The 22,924-nt window shown below is 37.7% G+C and overlaps 2 protein-coding genes across 2 annotated transcripts; one reads left to right on the forward strand and one right to left on the reverse strand.

Moving 5' to 3' along the window:
• The first annotated feature begins 3,490 nt into the window (after positions 1-3,490).
• LRRC10 (leucine rich repeat containing 10) lies at positions 3,491-4,327 on the forward strand. The gene has a single exon (XM_032221830.1). The coding sequence runs from the start codon at positions 3,491-3,493 to the stop codon at positions 4,325-4,327; it is 837 nt and encodes a 278-aa protein (XP_032077721.1).
• A 3,710-nt stretch (positions 4,328-8,037) lies between these two features.
• On the reverse strand, positions 8,038-20,597 carry CCT2 (chaperonin containing TCP1 subunit 2). Its single transcript, XM_032221230.1, has 16 exons — positions 20,487-20,597; positions 19,223-19,297; positions 19,036-19,101; positions 18,843-18,954; positions 18,161-18,237; positions 17,671-17,783; positions 16,713-16,915; positions 15,256-15,356; positions 15,051-15,178; positions 11,712-11,815; positions 11,061-11,180; positions 10,364-10,492; positions 10,167-10,270; positions 9,630-9,729; positions 9,084-9,225; positions 8,038-8,295 (listed from the first exon to the last, which is right to left on the reverse strand). Exons 1-16 carry the CDS (start codon positions 20,487-20,489, stop codon positions 8,265-8,267), a joined length of 1,608 nt encoding a protein of 535 aa, XP_032077121.1. The 5' UTR covers positions 20,490-20,597; the 3' UTR covers positions 8,038-8,264.
• Positions 20,598-22,924: the final 2,327 nt, after the last annotated feature.

Below are 22,924 nucleotides of genomic sequence, written 5' to 3' on the forward strand. Positions count from 1 at the left end.
TCTTTCCCCTCCAACTTTCCTTTCCTCCCTCTAACACTCCCCTTCCCTACTTCCCTTTCCCCTCAAACCTTCCTTTCTCCCCTTCCTCCTAGCATTCCCCTTACGCCCTCCTTACATTCCCCTTACTCCTTCCTTACTCCTCCCTCTTCTTTCCCTCTACCTCTCCCCCTGGTGTGTTCCTTTATTCAACTCTTATTGAGCTATAATATGATAAAAAATAAAGAAATAAAAAATGAAATAAACCAAGGAAAAAAATATAAAGAAAGAAAAGAAAAAAAAGAAAGAACAACCGTATACAAGTGCATTCTTCTTCTTATTGAAACTATATGAGCACCCACCCACCCACCCCCCATAAATCCCCATCCCTAGTCCCCCCGACTTCCCAGGGCCCACACCTGGCACTGCCCTCTGTTAAACCCCTTCTAAAATATCTTATGATCGTATGAATTCAAAATAAAAGTAATATATATAAAAAAAAATAGATAAAAAAGAAATTACAAATTATAAAAAGAAAAAAGAAAAGAAAAGAAAAAAAAGGAAAAAAAGAAAAAAAAGAACTCTTTGTATTAAGCTCAGCCCCCCATCTTTATTTATGTTTAGACAGTATAAATCATTCTATATATATTCTATTCTCGTCTCTTGCTTCTTTGTTATTTACCCCAACCTCCTATAGACTCTCCAGTTCACCTTCCTTAACCTTATTTTCAAATAAAAATTTATACAAATTTATGCAGACATCAGTTTACAATCTAGCTCAAAATAATCTCACCAAGCTTTCCCTTCTAGTAAGATTTAAGCAGCGTGGATCATTCCACATATTCAAATAATACTTTACACAAGAATCAGTTTGCATTCTATCTTAAAATACTCTCATCAAGCTAACCTTATATTCAAAAAAAAATTTATACAAGTTTATGCAGACATCGGTATACAATCTAGCTCAAAATAATCTCACCAAACTTTCCCTTCTAATAAGAATTAAGCAGCATGGATCATTCCACATATACTTTACACAAGAATCAATTTGCCTTCTATTTTAAAATGATCTCATCAAGCTTTCCCTTCTAATAGGATTTAAACAACGTAAATCATTTCGCATGCATTTTACCCTCGTCCCTTGCATTTAAACAACATAAATCATTCCGCATGCATTTTACTCTCATACCTTGCTTCTCTGATGTTTACCACTATTTCCCATAGTCCCTCCAAATAATCTTTCTTATCCTTATTTTCAAACAATAATTCACACAGAGGTCAGTTTACCTTTTAACTCGAAATACTCTGATCAGGCTTTCGCTCCCCCTCCACCTATCCCGCGTTACCCGGCTCCCTCCTCCCCAACTAAAGTTCAGTAAAGTTACCATCTCCACTCTCTTCACTTTAGAGTCCTGGACAGTTTAAATTAAAGTTCAGACATACAAGTCCCGTGAAGTATACATTCAGCATCCACATAATTCAGTCCCAATATCACACCACCAATATCCAGTTCCACTTTTTCTACCGGAGAGAGGTCGCAAACCCCCATTCAGTCCAAAACTTTGGCGAATATTTTGGAATGTCTAAATCCTCGATCTCCGCTCTTCTGCTTCTCCGAGAGAGGGAGAGCTACCCCCTCCATCTTGCAGCCATGTGGTCTGCTGCTTGCCTTCTCCTTCGGCTTGTCTCTCCTCTTTTCCAAGTGAATCAGGAAGTCCCGCCTTCAAAGTCTTATAGTAGAAATCTCGAGCCTCCGAAACAGAATTGAAACGAAATCTTTGATTCTCAAATGTGACCGTAATGCCGGCTGGGGCTTCCCATCTATATTGAATCTGGTGGTTTATAAGCTCTTTAGTTAAAAAAGTATAGTCTCTTCTTGCTTTTAACATCTGGGGTGGTATTTCTTTGAAGACAATCAGATCCTGCCCATCGACTCGCAGCCTGTTATTGTAAAACTTTTGCATGATCGCATTTCTGGATTCTTTTGTGGAGAAATATATAATTATGTCCCTCGGGAGCTGTCGCTGTTCCGCTACCATCGAGTTCTGGCGATAGATTTTCCGGATCTGCCAATCAAAATTAAGTCCCGGGCTTCCCACCGCATGGCTGAAGGCCTCAACAAAGGTCTGTTTCAGATTCTCTTGCTCCTTTTCGCGCAATCCTCTGACTCTTATTGCAAATGCCTTCTTGTTAAAATTTATCATAACGAACTGTTCTTGAGTATCTCTAATTTTTTGTTGTAATGTTTGGATATTAGTAGTCAAATTAGAATTAGCCTCCTCCAAGCTTTCCAATTTATTCTCCATTTCAGCGGTATAATCTGTCAGGGCAGACACGGCTACAAACGTATTCGCCTTCATTTGGGCAATTTTAGACTTTAAATTACCATATAGTTCCAATACAAATTCTTTAATTTCCTGTTTAAAATCATTAAGCATTTGAAAGAAAAATTCCTGTGTTAAGAATTCTCCAGTAGAAGGCGTAGGAGACAAGGGCAGCGATTTCATAGTAGATTCTTTAGATTCATTCGTAGATTCTTTAAGCACATTCGTAGAGAAACGCTTCGATTTTGACCTGGGTGCCATTATAAATAAACAAATAAACAGCGCTCTCGCTCCCCTCTGTTTCCAAAAAAAAAATTTATTTTGTTAAGGAGCGGTCTGCAGGAGGGTAAAGCCGGCTAAGTACATCCCCTATCAGTCACCAACGGAGAGAAATCGCCATTTTGAAGTCCGTTTAAACAAAGAAGCCTCTGTGACAAATGAGGCTGGTGTTTAAGATAGTAATAAAAGCAAAAATCTCACAGGGGTGGGACCCGCCCGTATTAATCCTAGCTTCAAACAACTTTGCTTTGTCCTGGGGGGGGAGTCGCCTGTCTAGGGCTGCAAAAAAAGCAGCTGAGAAGAACTGGCTGGAGATAAAGGCTCCGCTTACGCTGGATCTAATCTCCGTCCACAGCCCAAAAAAAGAAAAAGGCTGTGAACTACGAATAGATCCTAGCCACAGAGCTAAAACTCCCTGCCCCTTTCTAGCCAAAAAGGGGTGATATCTATGATCTTATTTAGATATACAGACCAGATCTCTGAGAGGAGCTTCGTTGAGCCCTCTTCGGCGACAGGCTCCGCCCCCAGAGTCCCAAATTGCTGAAAGTATTGATCACATTATTGGTCATTAAGTCATGGGACACAAACCTCAAAAATGAAATATCCCAAAGAGGAAACTCAGAAGCATTTCCAAAAAACATTTGAGATCAACAAGAACTTCCCTGAGATAGTTTTACTGCCCTTTTCTATTAGAGCTGCTCCACGGGAATGTCTGTAGTTCTCATCAGCAGACACTCATTCACTTATCAGAAATATTTCAAGGCTCTTGAAAATCATGATTGTTGCCATGTAGACCATGCCTCTATTTTACTGGGAAGGGGAAATGACAGAGGAGCAGAGTAAGACCCAGAGAGTTTCTACATCTACAAGGACTATTCATCTGACTCTAAAAGCCATTGTAGCTTTTAAGAATGGGCAACACATTAAGAGCAATTATAGCCTTTCTCCCATTTGATGAGTGCCAGAAATACATCCTGGGAGACCTTGAAGAGATGCCAATTGATAAAATGTTGGATCTGAGTGGCAGGCAAGTGAGACGGTTTCCTGTGTGTGTTTGCTCTTTCAGGGAGCTGGTCAAACTGTACTTGAGCAACAACAACCTGAGTCATCTGCCCCCTGAGTTAGAACAGTTACAAAACCTTCAGATCCTGGCACTGGATTTCAACAACTTCCACACACTACCCCAAGTAGTGTGCACCTTGAAACAGCTGTGTATCCTTTATCTGGGCAATAACAAACTGGGAGACCTACCTGCAGAGATGCATCAGCTCCAAAACCTCAAGACTTTATGGATTGAATCCAACCGCCTGTACCACCTGCCCAATGTGGTGTGTGCGCTGAAGCAACTCAAGACGCTGCATGCTGGATCCAATGCACTGCGCTCTCTGCCTGGACAGCTACAGTATCTGAAGGAACTGCGTACTATCTGGCTCTCCAGCAACTTACTGGCTGATTTCCCACCAGTGCTTTTGCATATGCCTTTCCTGGAAGTGATTGATGTGGACTGCAATGCCATTCATGATTTTCCCAGTCTCATCCACCTGAATGGTTTGAAATTGGTGATCTATGACCACAACCCCTGTAGAAATGCACCCAAGGTGGCTAAGGGGGTGCACAGAGTTGGGAGATGGTCAGAGGAGAGCCCCGAGCCTAGGAAGAGATCTGGGATGGACAAGAACAAAGGAATAGAAGACATCAACTCCCTGCTTCCTCTCCCTCCTCCTCTCTCCTGCAAAGTGTCCAATTAAAGTGCCAGAACATTCCTCAACCCCCAAAGACCAAACAATTATTAGTGCCTAAGGCTACTTCTTGGAAAAGTTCAACAGGACGCTTGAACTGGCTCTTGCTTTTGCAAGCTTGCATGAAGGTGACATTGGCAGAATATCATTTGTTCCAGTGGTACGTATGCGTCTGTATGCCTGCATATGCACAGTAGCTATGTGAACACTTGTAGCAAATGTGTAGTTGAAAAATGTACAGAAGAGAAAAGGCAGTCAGCAACTATGTTATATAATTGCTTTTCCCCAAAAAAATCAAAATGGAAGGCTAAAGCAATGCACAGATGAATCAGATGTCACAATGGCCATTTTTATTTAAACAGATGTTGGATAAATTTATTGCATTTATTGACAATAAACTATAGCACTGGATTCTTAAGAGACATTGTCTAGAAGCATCCTGAAAACATTTTGAAACCTTTTATTCTGTTTATAATTATCAGTTAATATAAATAAGCAACATTTCAAACTAGTTGCTATTTAAATAAGGTCTTTCAATCAGATTTTAAAATGTTTTTAAGAATTATTAAAGGCTGGAGAAAAAAAATGATTTGGCATTTTTCTCTTATACTTTTACACATCACCAGGATTCCTTTTAATATATTTATACCAAGCTCACCTTGTTAATTACACTGCAACTGAGAAATATTTTAACTTTTCCACTTTTTTTAGGGAAAGTAGATCACAAAGTAAACACTCTAACCAATCTTATTTATTTGCATCCTGCCTTTATTTTTACAAATGACTCAAGGGTAAATATATCCAACATACCTTCCTCTTCCTAATTTCCCCACAACCCCGTGAGGTGGGGTGCATTGAAAGAGTGACTGGTGCAATTATCCAGCTGGCTTTCATGGTTAAGGTAGGACTTGAATTCATGGTATGCCACTTTTTAGCCTGGTGCCTTAATTCACTAGACCAAACTGTCTTTTTTGCGTGACTTTCTTACCATAGCTCTCTGTCAAAAGCACCCAGGTGTGTGAATCACTTTTTTCGGACTAGGGCAGCACTTGTAATCCACCTGGGTCATGTATGATCTCTAAGGATTACAGAAAAGGCAGATGGCAAGGGACCATGTCTTCACTGGATAGGCAGAGCAAATGTTTTCCAGCAGGGGGCCATGAGGAAATGGAAGGTTAGTAATGACTTATTTTTTCTTGTACACATTGTCACTTTTAAACGGAAATATTTGACTACTGTAATATGTTGGCAGGAACTTGATGCATTTTTGAGGCTGCAAATTGGTGCCTGGAAGGCTGCAGGTGGCCATGAAATCCATTTTACTTCCTAATTTTATGCAGCAATATTGATACACTGTGGGTATTCCAGAACACAGCGGTTCTTGAAAAGTTAGATACTAGGTATTGATAAATAACATGCTTTTCATCTATATAGGGATGGATAACTTCAGGTATCCAGAGTAGCAACATCATTTGAATAACATGGGTTAAGGTTAGAAGACATGTATTTTACAGGCTTTTTTGTGGAATGCAATGGTGTGCCTCTAGGCAGTTTACTAACATTCCTCTCTTAAGCCCTTAACTTAAAACTTAAAAGACATGTTCACATTGTATCCATTATTGAAGATATTTTTTTTTCTTAGAAAAGACAACTACCTTAAGTCACACCTTGTAACTTTCAGGGCTGAATTGCTGCAATGTACTCTACCTACTAGGTTCAACTGACACAAAATGCTACTTTGTTTCAGAAAATCTAATGGGAGACATCTGTATATTCAATGTATGCAGTTATTACCTTAGTTTTCGGTCTATAAGATGATCTGGACTACAAGACACACATTAGCTTTAGAGGAGGAAAACAAGAAAAAACAAATCTGGCCCTGCCTCCCAGCATCCATCCAGTATTCATTTGGCTCGCATCCTTGCAGCAAACAGCTTGGTCAGCTTCAGCATGTTATTGGTGCCACGTCCCATTTGCCATGGTTGCCGCAGCCCTTTTACTGCCACCTGCAGTCCATTTGCAACCCGTATGCTGCCATGGCCCATTTGGTGTGGTCTGTCTGTCGCCGCAGCCCATTTGCCGCCTATTGCTGTCCCTTCACCACTGAATGGGCAGAGGCAGTGGCGTCAATAACACCAACTAGAACAGCTGATTGGCACCGCATCAACCCCCTCACCCGCTGCAATATTCACTCTGTAAGACACACAGGCATTTCTACCCACTTTGGAAATGTCAGCTGGGAATAAATACCAGATTTTTTGGACTGTAAGACTTATAGTACAAAAAATACGGTATTTATTCCTGATTTTTATTTTAAAAACCCGCATCAGATGAGGCTATGGGAATGTAGTTCTTAACTACTATTAGACATTTCATAAATTTACCAAATATTTAAAACGTTCCTAAATTAAGGAGCTTCTTTCCCAAGAAGGCTTGGAAACTATATATAGCAGGATGCAAAAAGTTATGTCCAACCAGCTACCTTTCTGTGACCCTGAGTGGGCAGGGACCAAAATGTGTTCCCTTGCAAATACTTTAGGGCACCCGTTTTCAGGATGCAGTCTTCCATGTGACAAAAAGTCCAATGCAGTCACAATGCTTTTCCTGTTATGTAGGACACAAAAAGCTGCATTATATCAGAACAGAACATTGACATACCAAGTTTTGCAATCATGTTATGCTTTATGAGCTCTTCTAAAGTGACACAAAAGACTCTTTCCCAACCAGAAGAGATGCCGAACCTGGAATCTTATTTGCTGTGAGTTTTTATACAGCCTACAATGAAGTTCTTTTTTCAACTTATGAAATAAAAGTATGCATTATCCTCAGACTTTGAAACAAAGCGTTAAATGTATAATTTGTGCATTTTCTCCGATTGCTATTCAGTTTACAATTGCATTTCTCCTAAGGTGAAAGATGTACTTTATTCAGAAAGATGTTTCTGCCTAAATAATATTTTTTATCTTTTCTTTCAACCTTTTGCAAATTCTGAGTTTCTTGTTGTTTTGTGCATCTCAAAATGCTGGCTAAATCTTCAAACTTTCATACTAAATGCATTTGTTCTGGTTAACAAGACTATGAAATTATCATTTTGCTCCAATGATGTCTGATATCTACCTCCAGAATTTTAAATCATATCAATAAAATGAATTTGAAAGATTTCATGTTTCAATTTTCACAACTGGCTTATTTACAGGAGGCATTTTTCATGTTTTGATTAAAAACTCAAGAGTCTGCTTATTCAGATAGTCTTACATATATAGAGAATATATTTTTAAAAGTATGTTTGATAGGTCAGCAGAACCCAATCTTGGCAGTGCATTTTAAAACACCCCCCAGCCCAGCCCCCGCTCATCTGAGAGTATATACAATGCTTAGGAACCAAATAACTTTGCACTTACTATTACATAAAGAAAATCTACTACAATATTTTATCTTTATTAATGTAAGAACAACCAATCTGATACTCTCCTGAAGTGTTCAATTATAACTTCCCTAATTCCTTATTACTGGCCACATTGGCTGAGAGTGATGGGAACTGAGGAATAGTCTTAAATGAACTAAACATAAGATTTAATTTTTTTGTTTAAAATAATGATCCTGAACTCTGCTTATAAGATCAAACTGCCACCTACAAATATTTTAAGTAATCTGCTCTTTCACTTTTCCAAATTTAAGTGCACATTCAGTGGAATAATGATAGGAAACTAAAAGATTAATCCATTTCTATTTGAAATGTTTATTGTGAGTATGAGTACTACACAAAAGGAACAATGAAGGAGTACATATGTTGCCCCATGAATTAGATGTTTTTAAAAAAACCAATATAAGTTAAACCAAAACACTTATGCGCCGGTACTAAATGTGCCATTTCTTCTGTAGTCTGTTAGAAGTACACCCAGTCTGAAAATGTCTGGTTTGAATGTTCTTTCTGAATGTAAAATGCTCAACAAGGATACCGATCTGGGACTCGTTTCCTGAAAGAAGTAATAGAACTGAGTGTAAGCAGATGCCACAGGACATGAAAGTATTTCTCTATTCAGAATAGCAATAGCACTTAGATTTATATATCACCCCATAGTCCTTTACAGCACTCTCTAGGCAGTTTGTAATGTCCCCAACATTGCCCCAACGATCTGGGTCTCCCCAACAATCTGGGTCTCATTTTACAGAGCTTGGAAGGATAGAAACCTGACTCAACCTTGATACTCATCAGGATCAAATTCTAAATTGTAGGCAGAGTTTGCCTGCAAAACTGCATTCTAACCACTGCATCACCAGTTAATTAGAAATGATAAATCTCAATTTAAGATTTCATTAAGTAGCATTAGCTCATATAACCTGGTAACAGTGAATCATAAAATAAATATTGAAGCTATGTGTGCAATATTTAAACAGAAAAACATGGGTAGATAATAAAAAATATAGACATCCCATTCGTGCATCCCTTCCAACTATATATTTCCAAATGAGAGTAATTTTTGGCCTTTTAAAACCACAATCAACAATATATATATTGAATCTCCACAGAGATTAACCCAATTATTTCTCTTCAACTCCCCCCAAAAGTCAATGATTTCTGCCTATGGTGATTTCTGCCTATATCTGGTGATATCTCTGCATCTATGTCCTATTTCTGTTGCCCTCAGAGGTCAAGACAGTAAACAGAAAAATACATTTTGCTGAAAATCCTGCCCACCCACTGCAAAATATTGGATATTCAATTAGCTCATTCCCTCACAAGAGCTGAAAAGTTGCACTTTACCTTGGTGCTGCCTTAATGATGTCATCAACGCGGAGAATGACTTCTGCTGCTTCAGCAGCACTTAACAAAACCTGACGTTTCACTTGAAAGCTTTCAATGACTCCTAGACTTGCCATGTCTGCAATAGCAGCTTCTTTCATATCTTCAAGAGATTACAGGGAATTATTGACTTTCTCATTTTGTTTCTGTTGCAGTTTTCAATTACACAATTATTGTTTATTAAGGTCATTTGTATTATAAGCTTGGGGATTTGATTAGTTGGTGACCTGGAGAGGAAGAGCTCAGATGTCCATTTAGATCTGAGGACTGTTTTTGAATATACAAGTTTAAAACCCGTAGAAGCTAAGTTGTGTTTGTAATTAATATTAGAATTGAACTCACAATAGTTTCCAATGAAAGTTCTAAGTAAGTGAGGAGGGACAGAGAAATAATATTTTATCAATTTCTCTTTTTTCAGACACTGATGTGTAAAAACTATTTATCAGCAAATGCCTACTAGGTTTTTTCCCACTCATGCATTAAGATTTTCTTAAAACATAAACTTACCTAGTCCATAGGTATTCTTCCCTTCACTGTGGGCAGCTCGAAGTTGGGAAACCAAATCTGCACTATCATAACCAGCATTTTCAGCTATGATAGTTGGGAGCTACAAAGATAAGCCTTTATTAAAGGACTATTTGAAACCAGTACCAAACAAGCAATAAAAGCTCATTCAAACCTAAGATAACATGCAACAAATCTCAATAATATTCATTCACATTTAAGCATTTTAAATTACAGCGAGGATGCTACCTGGGGGACAGGGTCAATTGCAGCATTATTCCATTTTCAGACATATACCTTTTAATTGGACCTTTTACATTATATACTGTACATTATTTGGATGGCTACCTTGAAGAGAAATAGTTCAGAATATTAATCACTATCTTTTTTTCAAGACTCATGGAACAAGTAACTTATCCCACAGAAATGATGATTTCTCCCAAGAGTTAAAACCCTCAAAAGGCTAGCCAGCTGATCTTTTCCATATCTTTTAGCTTTATATATTTATTTTGTAATACAATTAAGTGGACAGGAGCTTACCATACTTAGAGCCCTAGCAAAAGACTCCATTGCTAACGATTCTTTTCCAGGGGTTCTTTTTGCAAGCTCCCACACTGCATTAGCCATTAACATTTCTGAACAGCCTGAAAATTTGAAAAACCAACTCTTAGCCAATGTGAGTAAATACATAATATTTGCATTGAAGAAAATTTAGGTTTCAAAGTTTGAATACTCACCTCCACCATACACAGTTCTAGTATCTTTGACTGTCTGGGCAAGAACACAGAGTGCATCATGCAGTGACCTTTCAGCTTCATCTATGATTTGCTGTGTTGCACCACGTAAGACTATGGTGCAAGCTTCACCTAAGTATAAAAAAAGGGAAAGATATGTAAATTTAAATTTAATGAGTCTTAGATTATTAGTTGATATATATGGACTAGCTCAAAAGCTACTTGTAGAAAGTCTGATGGTCACATTCTAACAGACCTTAATGCTATATAATAATTTCATAAATTCTGTATTACATGGGCAGACCAAATCTCAGCATATACACCCCTTTCTGAGCAGTTACAGGATGGAGCATCTAATGGTTAATAGTTCTACAGAGTGTGTGGCATGCATTGTCTCTTTGTTATTACTGGGCTTACCAACTCCACTATACCTACTAGATTACAAATACAATATGTATGTTATAACACAGGAGCGTTATGAAAAATATGGATCATCAATGTGAATTCATGGGATCGCTCCATATATGGTCAGGTATTACTTTTACATTCTCTTGCTTTTAATTTTGCATCTTTCCCCTATTTTGGTCTGGTGACTGCACAGTACAAGTAATAGTTTATAAATATTTGGATTAGGATTGTTGTGTCCAACATTTAGTAAGATAGGAATAACTGGAGAATAGACTGGCTCAATCCATCTTACCCATAGCAACTCCAGAGAAATGAATAAGTTTATCTTCACCAATCATGACCTCTTCAATTAGCTTGCAGCTTCCTAGCTTTACCAATTCTGGGTGATCAAAAGTTGAAGCAATTTCGCCACCTAAAAAAATTAAAGTTCACATGAACCATTTTCACTTGCATAATGGTCCAGAGAGGGACTATTTATCTTCCCAAATTGCTAAAATAAAGCAAAAGGCATTCTCTTCCTAAGTCTCTCTGATAGCTTTATGAAGAAATAGTTATTATACTGCTACTTCAAAACAAATTGTTCTGAAGAAAATGCAGAACTATGAAATTTCTCTGAAGAGTGTCATGAGAAATAAACAAGGAATAATGTTAAAAGGAAATTGTCATTCAAAACAATTAAGTCAAGAAGCTTTTGCACAAGGGAAAGGCATTTTGATTCATGGGAAAAGAGGACATCCAATCTACCCACATAGCTACCGTTCCCTACATAATATACCTTTAAATATTCTTAAGCTTCAGGACTTTTTTTCCAGAAGGTAGGAAATAATCTATAATTCTTTGTTTTCATTTTATCTATCCCATTTCCTCCAATTAAACTGAAAGTATTTCAAGGGTAAATAGTGAAAATCAACACTAATTATAGAATGGATTACTCTTTACTTACCTGTCACAAGAGCTAAACGTTCAACTCCAGCGAAATCTGCGTGTTCAATTGCCATAACACCGGCAGCAGCAAACATCTGTTCTGGGTAATTATAAATCAACTGCCTGTAATGGAAACATACAGCATTCCTAATCACATGGGAAACAATGATTATTCTTCAACTGTTATATCTTAACAAACTTCCTCATGCACACAAAAACAGAATAATCAAATCCCTTATATTTCCAATATATGGGAATATAAACCTGATAATTCTAATTTATAATGTCTGGAAATTATCAATTTTAATTCAAGATTTCTGAAGGATAGTTGATTAAAGAGATCAGTTTTTCAAACTGAAAGTGGTCTGGACTTGACAAGACTGACAAAAAAGCCTTTAAGAGGCCATCAGCAAGAGAGTCAAAAAGTAGTGGCACAAAACAGGTCTATAGAACCATTGCATTTCAAAATGCACAACTCCAAATATCAGATGTTCCTAAAATTGTTTCCAAACTTTCTGCTATCAAATTAATTTTTTGTAATCCACCAGGCATTTTCCTACACTCAATTGAATAAGGACAATCATTATGGATCAGGCACATTGTTAGTACGACAAATCTTTGTAAGGGAAAACAACTCTTTTGTTCATAAGCAATGTTCATAATGCTCAGATATGCACAGAAATGATCATTAATAGCCCCCACAGACACAGATTTGGTTGGAAGAATGAGAATGTTCAGTAGCTGAAAGAACATGTGAACTATGAACTATTTACTGACTGATCAATAAAATTAAGATATTTTTTATATCTATGTAATATACTTTAAAATATAAGCACAAGTTATAAATATTAATATGAGACAGAAAATAAATGCACAAAAGGATGCATCATCCACAGGGAGAGGGAAGCATCAAAACAGACACAACAGATACAGTGTTACAATGCAAACACAGCTCATTATATATGCATACAAAAGAGGTGAGGCTTGGGTGCAATATTATGCCTACCATCTTGTCTATTTTGAAACTGTCCAGTAAAGCGTCTTGGGATATAATCTAACTACTGTCATGCATCAGAGCAATATAGTGGTTTCAAAAGTATTCCTCTAGTGAACAGAAGGGTTCTTTCTGTCTTCATTTCCAATGCAATGCAGCCTTTCCTTTGGGCAAAGCAGGCAGGCATGCAAACTCCAATGATTCCCCTTTCGTTAACTCCTCCCGCTAAAGCTGCACCTCCAAAATATCTAGGTATTTTCATTCTAAAAACTATAAAGGTAAGATAAACAATTTCTCTACTTTTATCTAAGTAGAAATATTCTGAGTGTAAGTCTAGTTGGTGATAGAAATATTTAAACTGAAACTCTAAATCAGTGTTTCTCAACCTCTAAATCAGTGTTTCTCAAACAATTTTAAGATATGTGGGCTGGAATTACCCAGCTAGCATGTCTGCACATCTTAAAATTACTGAGATGAACAAACCCTGCTCTAAATCACACCAATTACGCACAGCGGATATAAAAGTCTACACACCTATGGTAAAATGCCAGGTTTTTGAGATGTAAAATAAATTAGACCACGATAAATTACTTCATAAATTTTGCCACCTTTAATATAGTGGTACCTTGATATTCAACTGCCCTGAAACCCATTGAATTTGGTACTCAACATATTTTAATGCAAAAATGTCTCGGTACTCATTGTTTACTTGGTACTTATCAGTGACTGCCTTGTGACTCATTACATTATTTGTAGTGGGAAAAATTTGGTATTCATAGTTTTTGGTACTCATCACGCCTCACTGAACCAAATTAGCAATCAGTACCACAATACCATTATGTAATTTATAAGCTCTATAATTCAATTGAAAACCAAACTGAAATCTTTTACGGGGGGGGGGGGGGGGGGAAGAGAGAGATAATAAAAAATGTTCAACAGTATGCAACCTGTAAGACATTTTGTTGAAGAACTTTCTGATCTTATGGCAGCATTACATCTTTTGGGGTAGGAGCTTATCAACATGGCACATCTTGCCTTGGGAATCTTTGCCCTCTCTCCATGCAAAAGCACTCCAAATTTGTCAGACTGCAAGGGCATCTCCTGCACAGCCCTCTTCAGGTCACCCCATAGATTTACAATTGGATTCAGGTCCAGGCTCTGGTGAAGTCATTCTTTTGTTGATTTGGAGATGTGCATTGGGTTGTGATTGTGTTGAAAATTGAAATGACTCTTCATCTCCAGCATTCTAACCAATTTAGTTGTATTTATTTTGTACAATGATAATAAAGGCTATACTATACTATTTTAGCAGAGGCCTAAAGATTTTTGCCAAACTTGACTGATATTCATACTTTCCTCCGCCTTGACTAAAACCTCAGTTCCAGCTGAAGAAAAACAGCCCCAAAACATAATGCTGCCACCATTGTGCTTTGCTGTGGGTAGTGTGTATTTCTAAAGTGCAGTGTTGTTTTTGCACCAAACATACCTTTTGGAATCATAACCAAAAAGTTCAATCGTAATCTCATCAGACAAGAACACATTTTCCTACATGCTTTTGTCAAACTTGATGTAGTTACAAAATGTATCTGGGCTTGGATGTTTTTCTTTGTAAGAAAAGACTTCCTTCTTGGCACCCTATCCCACAGTCCAGACATGAAGAATAGGAGATTATTGTCACATGTAGTATACAACCAGTACCTGCCAAAAATTCCTGCAGTTCCTTTAATGTTGCTATAGGTCTCTTGGACAATTTTTCTTCTTTTTTCATACATTCTGGAGGGACATCCAATCCTTGGTAATATAAATATGGGTAGTGCCCATATTTTTTCACTTGTTGATAATTGTTGTCACTGTGCTTCATGTTCTATCCAATTTCCTGGAAAAAATTGGGTACCTACTCCTGACATCTTCCAACAATGAGTTCCCTTTGATGCTTTGTAAGCTCTTTGCAGACTATTGCTTTTGCTGCAATAGGTAACTAAGTAAATGTCAGAAAAATACTACTAGAACAGTTGGACTTTATATGGGCTTGATCAGTCATTTTAATTGATGGCAGGTGTGTATCTACCATCAGCTTGAATATGATTAATTTTGAACACAGCCACATTCCTAGATAGATAAGAGTGTGCATGCTTATTTAGCCACATTATTCTAGTTTTTTTATTGTTCTTTTCCAACAAAAAAAATCATATTGTTTTTCAATTAAATTGTACTGCTTATGTGTTATATAAAGGTGGAAAGAATTATACAGTGATAAATTTTTAACATCTCAAAAACCTGGCACTTTAACAGGGGAGTGTAGACTTTTTATATCCACTGGAGCAGCAAGCTTGTCAACTACAATTTTGCTGGCAAAATACATACCTGTTGATAAAACAGTTTATTCCATGCTTTAGAATACGCTCAACCTTCTCCTTCATTTTCTCCTTTTCTGCTTGTTCTATTTCTGCTACCTTTGCTGTGGAATCCACTCTTACACGGGAACCAAATATCTACATTAAATGAATACAATAATTATATTAACTAAAATGCAATTGTTTCAATTAAATGTATTATGGAATCCACTTACCTTAATTTTATCAGTATCCATGCCAGTATTGGCAATAAGTATCTTTGCATTTTCAATTTTCTTTGGCTGATTAACTCCAATTTTTTTATCCAACAGAAAACCTGAAAATAGTTTGCAGGGTAAAACAATAAATGATTAAGTGAACAGTTTTAAATCTATATACTACTAAAATTCTCATGCATGTCTGATATTTAGTAATCTTCAATTGAGCAAAACACCGCATCATAGGACAAAATCTCAAATGGGTTAGCCTACAGAATGGTGGGGTCCATTATTCCTAAGGCTATGAAATCTGAGAATGTTTTGCCACTTCAGTGCCACTGCTGTTCAGCATTACCACAGTGCTACCTCAATTATGCCTCATTTTCAACATTTCCTGATAGCTTACCATACATTACTGGTGAGCCTGGAAGGAACTGATACGATTATCGATGCTCCTCACCTTCCCACAAAGTCTACAATGAAGAAATTGTACTGTCTGCCACTCCATCTGCACCCAAACTGTGCTGACCATTCAGTCTCTTGCTCTGCACTCACACCTTGCCATCCACTCACAGTTCCTTGCTCCCTTCTCCTTAACTACTTACCTGCTGGAAGGGAAGGGAGAAAAATGAAGCAAGGAAGGGGATAGAATGAAAAGCGAAAAAGAGGGAGGGAGATTTTGGACTCTCACTGCCAGCTTGCCACAAGGAAACTCAATAGAGAAGTTGCCTGGAAACCAGAATTCACTCCTGCTTCCACCAATTTTTTGTTCATCCATATCCATAGCCATACTATTTCTTAGTTTAGATATGGAAATATCTCTGAAATTTATTCATTCGGAAAATTTATATTGCAGCCTATTCGCTCAAGACAATTAACAGGAAATATAACAAGTCACAAGTAGTGTTTGATAAACTTGCAGCTTCAGTTTGTCATTATACATCCTATATAACATGGGTGTCAAACTTGCTGTCACGTGACATTTTTCCCTTCATGGAGCTGGGGTGGGCATGGCCTACATGTGATGCATCCGGCCCACAGGCCGTCAGTTTGACACCTCTGCTATATAATCTTACTGAAGATTGTTTTCCTCAACAGCCTTCAAAGTGCGTTGTACATCATGTGTAAAAATATGGAAAGGCCAAATCTGCAGTAATGGAAACTCAAATATTTATTTTTTGATAAAGATATAGTTTTAACAAAAGTCCGGTATACATGTATGCTCAAAATTATACATAATCTGAGAAATACCTAAATAAGAGACAATTAAAAGTATGCAGAATTACATAACTTTAAGGCTCCCTCAAGAATTTGCTTTTACATTTTATCAAATAATATTGCTATGTTATTTCTTTGGTTAACTGGAACTTTTAACAATAAACTTTCTACTGAAGTCTGCAACAAGCACTGCCATGTTTTATGGCAAATAAATCTTTCTCTATTCATACAGATAATCAAAAACAGCAATATAATACCTTCATCCAAGTAAGAGTCTATGAGACTTCCTCCTAACTTCTTGATGACATGAATAGCTTCTAGGTTTCCAGACCCTTTCAGCCTAAGGACAGCATCTACAGCAAGTTTTGCAAAATGCTCTTTATGATGAGTAAGCAGTTTTGAAGATAGTGTTGTTTCGGCAATGTTCATTAAATCTTCATGAAACTTGACTTCATTTGTACTGAAAAACAGAAAAAATAATCAGGACCACCAACAAAAAAATAACTTTTAGCCTCATTCTCCTTTTTCTAAAAATATATTCATATGACTTATTGTTTTTAGAATGTAAAAAATAGCACTTTAAAGCAGGTAACAAATAGCAAGAAATCCCATAACAATTTCTAGAATTCCAATAGATTCCGACTAATGTGACTTCTCATTCTTGTACTTCAAAGAGGGAGATTTAAATATATTGTTCACAGAGATAATTAAATTCAGTAACAAGATATTGTTCCCAAAGGATGAACTTTGCCGTACTGAAAATCTATAAACACCAAATGTTACAAAGCATGTACTCATCTACATATACTGTACTTATTTATTGTATTTAACAATATTTATTGTATTTAACAATAAATCCTGGAACAGACTTTCTTAATTCTTACACCAAATATTGAACCATCTTCTAGAGAACAAAAATATTCAGGAAACATCAACTCTGCATTGAAGAGTGAAATATATAGGACGAGGAAAATGGTACCTTGCATCTGTTTAATGCTTGTGTTAGTTTACACAGGTATATATACTATACAGAATTCTGAACATTCAGTGTATTTTGTTAGAATGCTACAGTAAACATCCTTTGTTTCAAATTCTTCCATAATAGCGAACAGCAATCAAGTTGTAAGCACTATTTTCTATAATCATTTCTTATTAGATATAATTTTGACTTCAAGTTTGATACAAAAATGCTACCTTGCCTGTGGCTATACTAACCCATTATCCACAGCTGATTTCACCAAGGCTTCTCTGGCTGCTCTTGTGGCTTCTCTCCAGCCAGCAATAATGGTCTGAGGATGGATTTTCCTTGCAACCAATAGTTCTGCCTCCTATTAATGAAATATATTAGCATATCAACTATTTTTCAATTCTGTTGAATATCATAATTAGTAGTGTACTGCATGAAATCCAAACTTTAAAAATCGATTGCGAATTTTCTCTTTGCTTGGTACATTTCAAAAATTATACTGAAACTAATTGATAGCATTTATCTTTATAATTTCCAATATAATATAAAAATTAGCATGAACATTTTTCTCAATGATTTCTCCTTAGATTATATAGTACCTATTATAAATTGTCTAGCAGATGACAGCTTTTTCACATTTAAACCTCAATGATTTATGAGCTATTTTTGAATATAAGTTGAAAACTGGCTTCTGGATAGTTATATCTTCTTTATTAAAAACAAGATATAATAACTTACTCTTAGCAATTCAGCTGCCAGAACAGTTACTGAAGTAGTTCCATCACCAACTTCATCATCTTGAACCTTGGACATATCTGTAGGAATACTATTTTATAATTAATAGTTCCCATTTGTTACATAGAGACCTCTCCAGAAGAACAATGCAGTGTTTTTCATTCAAAAGGAAGAGTGCTAAAGAGTTGCAAATTCCTTAATGTGCAAGTCCATTTCCCCTTGGATCTTGCTACAGTTGTGTAGAATAGCAGCATGATTCTCAGTAAAGACTGCAGCTGTTTTAGGGAACTGAATGTTACATTTACTTCAAAGCGCTTTTTACCCTTTGAATCCAGCACTCCGCACAGCTTCACTGTGCAGATAATAGAAATGTCATACATAAGCAAAGCTATGCAGATTATTGAATCTCCACAAGGATAGATGAGGTCTCCACCAATTTGCTTTTGATAGGCAAGATGTGTCGTATCCTCAGCTTTCCTTGGCAAATAATTATATTTGCCTGGGAGCACATAATCAGCTCAGAGTAAGCTGATAAAGCCAAACTAAAGCTGCTATAGATGTTTTTAATCAAAAGTAGAATATACATACTGTGTATTTTACTAAACATATATTTATTTATACATATAATTTATGAATAATTTATAATTTTTAAAAGTATATGAATAATATATTTAAACATACATACCAACCAAAACTTTAGCTGCAGGATTATCAATTCCAATTGATTTTAAGATTGTTGCCCCATCATTTGTCACTGTCACTAGCCCCTCTCTTTCATTAGTTAGAAGAATCTTGTCCTGCAAGTTACATATCTGTGATTATAAAGCACCAGATTCAAAATCCTAACAATGACGAAAAGTATTCTTACAGAATCTTACCATGCCTTTAGGCCCCAAAGTGCTTTTAACAAGGTCTCCAATGGCAATAGCTCCAACAAAAGAGGACTGTAATAGAAATAGCCAATAAATATAATTTCTTTCAGCTTGGATTCAGGGTGCCAAAAATAAAAAATACATTTCAACTTTTATGTAGCTAGTTATTAGAACAAATCAATGACAGACTTACTAAACGAGCAGTTTCTGCTTTTTCTTCATCAGCACCAGCCTTGAAGATGTTCACAGGTGCAAGTGACATGGCTGCCTGAATAAGTTATTGGGATGATATAAACCACATTGAATAAAGTAACTTACAAAACACTTCACCACTAACTTCAGGATTTTTTGATATGTTAACGTTACAGCAAATAAATATTCAATGTCATTAAAATAACCATTAAAACAAAATTATTAAAACAAAAGTTAATTTTTGGAGTTCAGTTAGGTTAAATATATTCGAAGAATGCCATCTCAATTTGTTTTCACATATAATTTTCCATGCATAATTTTAGTTTTCAAACGTATACATACAATACGTTCATATTAGCCATGTTGTTTTTAAGTTGTTTATATCTTGAATATGTTGTTTTAAAGTGGTTAAAGGAATGGAAGTGATTTTAAAAAATAATCAAACTAAGGGTAACAATATGAAATTATTTAGAAAATATAACAGGACTCAAATTCCTAAGAAATTTAAATCTCTGAAAAACATTGCTCGGACAAAGAGTCCCAAGGGAGTGGGCGGCATACAAATCTTATTAAAGTTGAAAGTTGAAGTGGGCTTTTCCATTAAGAGTTTATGGAGACAGTGCTAGGGAATCAAAATCTACTGTATTGGACAGTTGAAATGCAGTTGGTAGCTTTCTCGACTGTAACAACTACAGAGGCGATGGTTTCAGTGGTCTCCAACCTTGGCAACTTTAAGACCTGTGGACTTCAACTCCCAGAATTCCTCAAGTCTTAAAGTTGCCAAGGTTGGAGACCACTGGACTTTACGTCACTAATTGGTCCTATGGGAATCGTAGACAAACTCCAGGAAACAAAATATATTCCCATTACATTTTGAAATTAAAATCTCAAAGGAAGGAAAGGAATTCGTTGCCTCGCGACGGTGGAGAACATTAAGAGCGGTTGAGAGGGAAGAGATACTCGGCCCGCCCTTCCACAACGCGGTTCTTCTGAAACAGGCCATCTGCCATTCCCATCATCCCTGGCCTGCACGGTACCAAGCCTCACCGGCTGGGAATGATGAGAACTGAAGTCTCGCTGAGGAGAAATTACAATTCACGGGCCTATAGCCTTCCCCACCCAGCTCACCCAGCCGAGTCCGCTGCGGGCAGTTCTGGAACCTTCCATCTCCCCTCCCGCCGAAATGGCCTAAGCCCCCCACCGAGAAAGCGCTGCGGTCCCGCGCAGTGAAAAGCCCCCCTCAGCACCGCGCGCCAAAGGCTCACCATAGTGACGACGCTCCGAAGGCTCGAATCTCTCCAGCCGCCTCGTGTCCGGGGAATAAAGCCAGCCGCTCGTGCCCAAGATCCAACGAGCGGCGGAAATGACGGAAGCGCCCCCGCCCTTAGCCGCCGGATGAGAAAGTTGCATGTCGGGAGATGTAGTTCTGGGCTCTATATCCACCCTTCGGCAAACGTTAGGTTGTGATTTCTCAACGGTGTGTCTTTGTGGGGCGGTAGCGCGCGCGCTACGTTCTGCACAAACGCAGTTGGTGTGTTAGCTTCTCGCAGTACCGAAAACAAACCACATCAGAAGTGTATTATATTAGAGAAAGGGGAAAAAATTCCAGTGGTTGAAATTCTCGCTGCTGTCCATATGTTTAGCTCTTCTTGGTTTACTTCATGCATAGCAGCTGCTTAGGTTCACACATTATGTGCTGCTGAGCCATAAACATTCAAAGCATTTTGTTGTTTGATGTATTTCAGTCTCTGAAGTGAGCAATAACAATATGAAACCTATGAAAATAAGTTTATTAAAGCAACCATTTACTAAGGACAGAACTTTAACTTTAATTTTAACTTTTAATAAATTTATATGCCGCCCAATCCCGTAGGACTCCGGGTGGCTTACAGAAAAAGTTAATAAAGAGTTAAAATAAGGAAACAATTTAAAAAGAAAAAATTAAAAAAACGCACCATACACTCAATCTGGGTGGGGCTGGACCTCATTCCTGGAGTCAACAGCCCCAGGCCTGCCGGAATAGCCAGGTTTTAGTGGCTTTTTGGAAGGCCGAGAGAGTGGGAGGGTCCGGATCTCTATGGGTAGGTCGTTCCACAGAGTCGGAGCGGCTACAGAGAAGGCCCTCCTCCAAGGAGCTGCCAGCCAGCATTGTCCGGTCGACGGCACCCGGAGAAAGCCCAGTCTGTGAGTTCTTATCGGCCGTTGGGAGGTATGCGGTCTCCCAGATATCCAGGTCCTAGGCCATGTAGGGCTTTAAAGGTGATGACCAGCACCTTGAAGTGTGTGCGGAGACTGATCGGAAGCCAGTGCAGCTCGCGGAGGATAGGTGTAATATGGGTGTATCTAGGTACACCCATAATTGCTCATGCGGCTGCGTTCTGGACTAACTGTAGTCTCCGAACACTTTTCAAGGGCAGCCCCATGCAAAGCGCATTACAGTAATCGAGCTACAATTTTTCTTTTTTTGCCTGACTTTTGCAGTTTGTGTTGTATGAAGTTATCACTCAGCCCTCTCTCAGAAAAATGAAATATTCTAGGAAATATTGAAAAGGCAGAATATTTCTCTGGATGTGAAAAGAAAGAAACATGTTTTAAAAGACAGAATAGTTGCCTGTAGCTTCCTGCCCATCGCCACTTTGTCAATGGGCCATTAAGAAGGCCAAACTAGTCCACTTTACATAAATAAAGACTTCTCCACTTCAGCTCCAGGGAGATGGGATTAAAGCATGATAATATTAGCCCCAACTCGCCACATGGCATCTGAGAACTCAACCAAACCTGGATTCAAGACACAGCCTAGAGAGTTGCCCCTGCATGGCCCCATGGGAGTCTGACAACCAATCAGAATACATTTCTTACATAGGAACAGGAAACAGAGAGGTGGGACTGAACAGGTTATAAAAAGCCTAGCAAGCCCCTCCCTCAGCCCTTTTCTTCTTCTCCACCAACATTGAAGTTGGACTCAAACCATGTAGTCCTGTCCATCTTTCCAAGCAGCCTCCATGTCTCCAGTGTCTTTATCCCCACTTGCAGCCGAACCCAGAAGGACACTTCTTTCATCAGTGTAATAAACTTTAGAGGACAGACTAACTTGAAACAACCCATTGAAACAATTTCATCAAAACACTCTCAAATAAGAATGTTTAAGATTGAAAACTAAACATATTTGGTCAATTAATTTTTTTAAATGTTAATAAAGATTGTTAATGTACCAAGCATGACAGAAGCAATAATGAGATAGCATATAAACACAACAGCACCCTGGTAAAATTTCATGTAAAAGCCAGCATCTCTCTTGTTCTTATTCTTTCTTCTTGGACATCTCCCGTTGCTCGCTCTTTCATTTCTGGCCCAAATGAAAATCAGAATGGTAATCTTCAACTTGGCAAATGCAAGAAATACAAGTAAAGGTCTCAGGCTGCATCAGTTACAGATCCAGAAAGCAAGTACTATCCCAAAGGTACTTTTACAAAAGGCAACTGGACTTTTTTTGGGGGGGAGGGGGAGAGTTGAAGATGTTTTGCTTCTCATACAAGAAGCTTCTTTTCTTGGATGGGAAGTGAAATGTCTTCAAGGAAAAACAAAGTCCACTTCCCTGTTGGAAGAAAATCTGGTCTGATTCCAAGCTGGAAGAAAGACACTGGAAATAAAATGGAGGCAGGCTGCAGGAAAGAAAGTCTCTTGTTTATTTGGTAGCCAGAAA

Source organism: Thamnophis elegans, chromosome 7 (genome assembly GCF_009769535.1).
Source record: "Thamnophis elegans isolate rThaEle1 chromosome 7, rThaEle1.pri, whole genome shotgun sequence".
Lineage (NCBI taxonomy): Eukaryota > Metazoa > Chordata > Lepidosauria > Squamata > Colubridae > Thamnophis > Thamnophis elegans.

What these genes read in the sequence shown, in the direction of transcription:
- LRRC10 (XM_032221830.1), top strand. Translation starts at nt 3,491, where the DNA reads ATGGGCAACACATTAAGAGCAATTATAGCCTTTCTCCCATTTGATGAG.
- CCT2 (XM_032221230.1), bottom strand. An exon ending in CTTTGGGGCCTAAAGGCATG is followed by an intron (nt 18,955 to 19,035) that starts GTAAGATTCTGT and finishes TGTAACTTGCAG; the next exon opens with GACAAGATTCTTCTAACTAA. An exon ending in AAATCAGCTGTGGATAATGG is followed by an intron (nt 16,916 to 17,670) that starts GTTAGTATAGCC and finishes TCTGTTTTTCAG; the next exon opens with TACAAATGAAGTCAAGTTTC.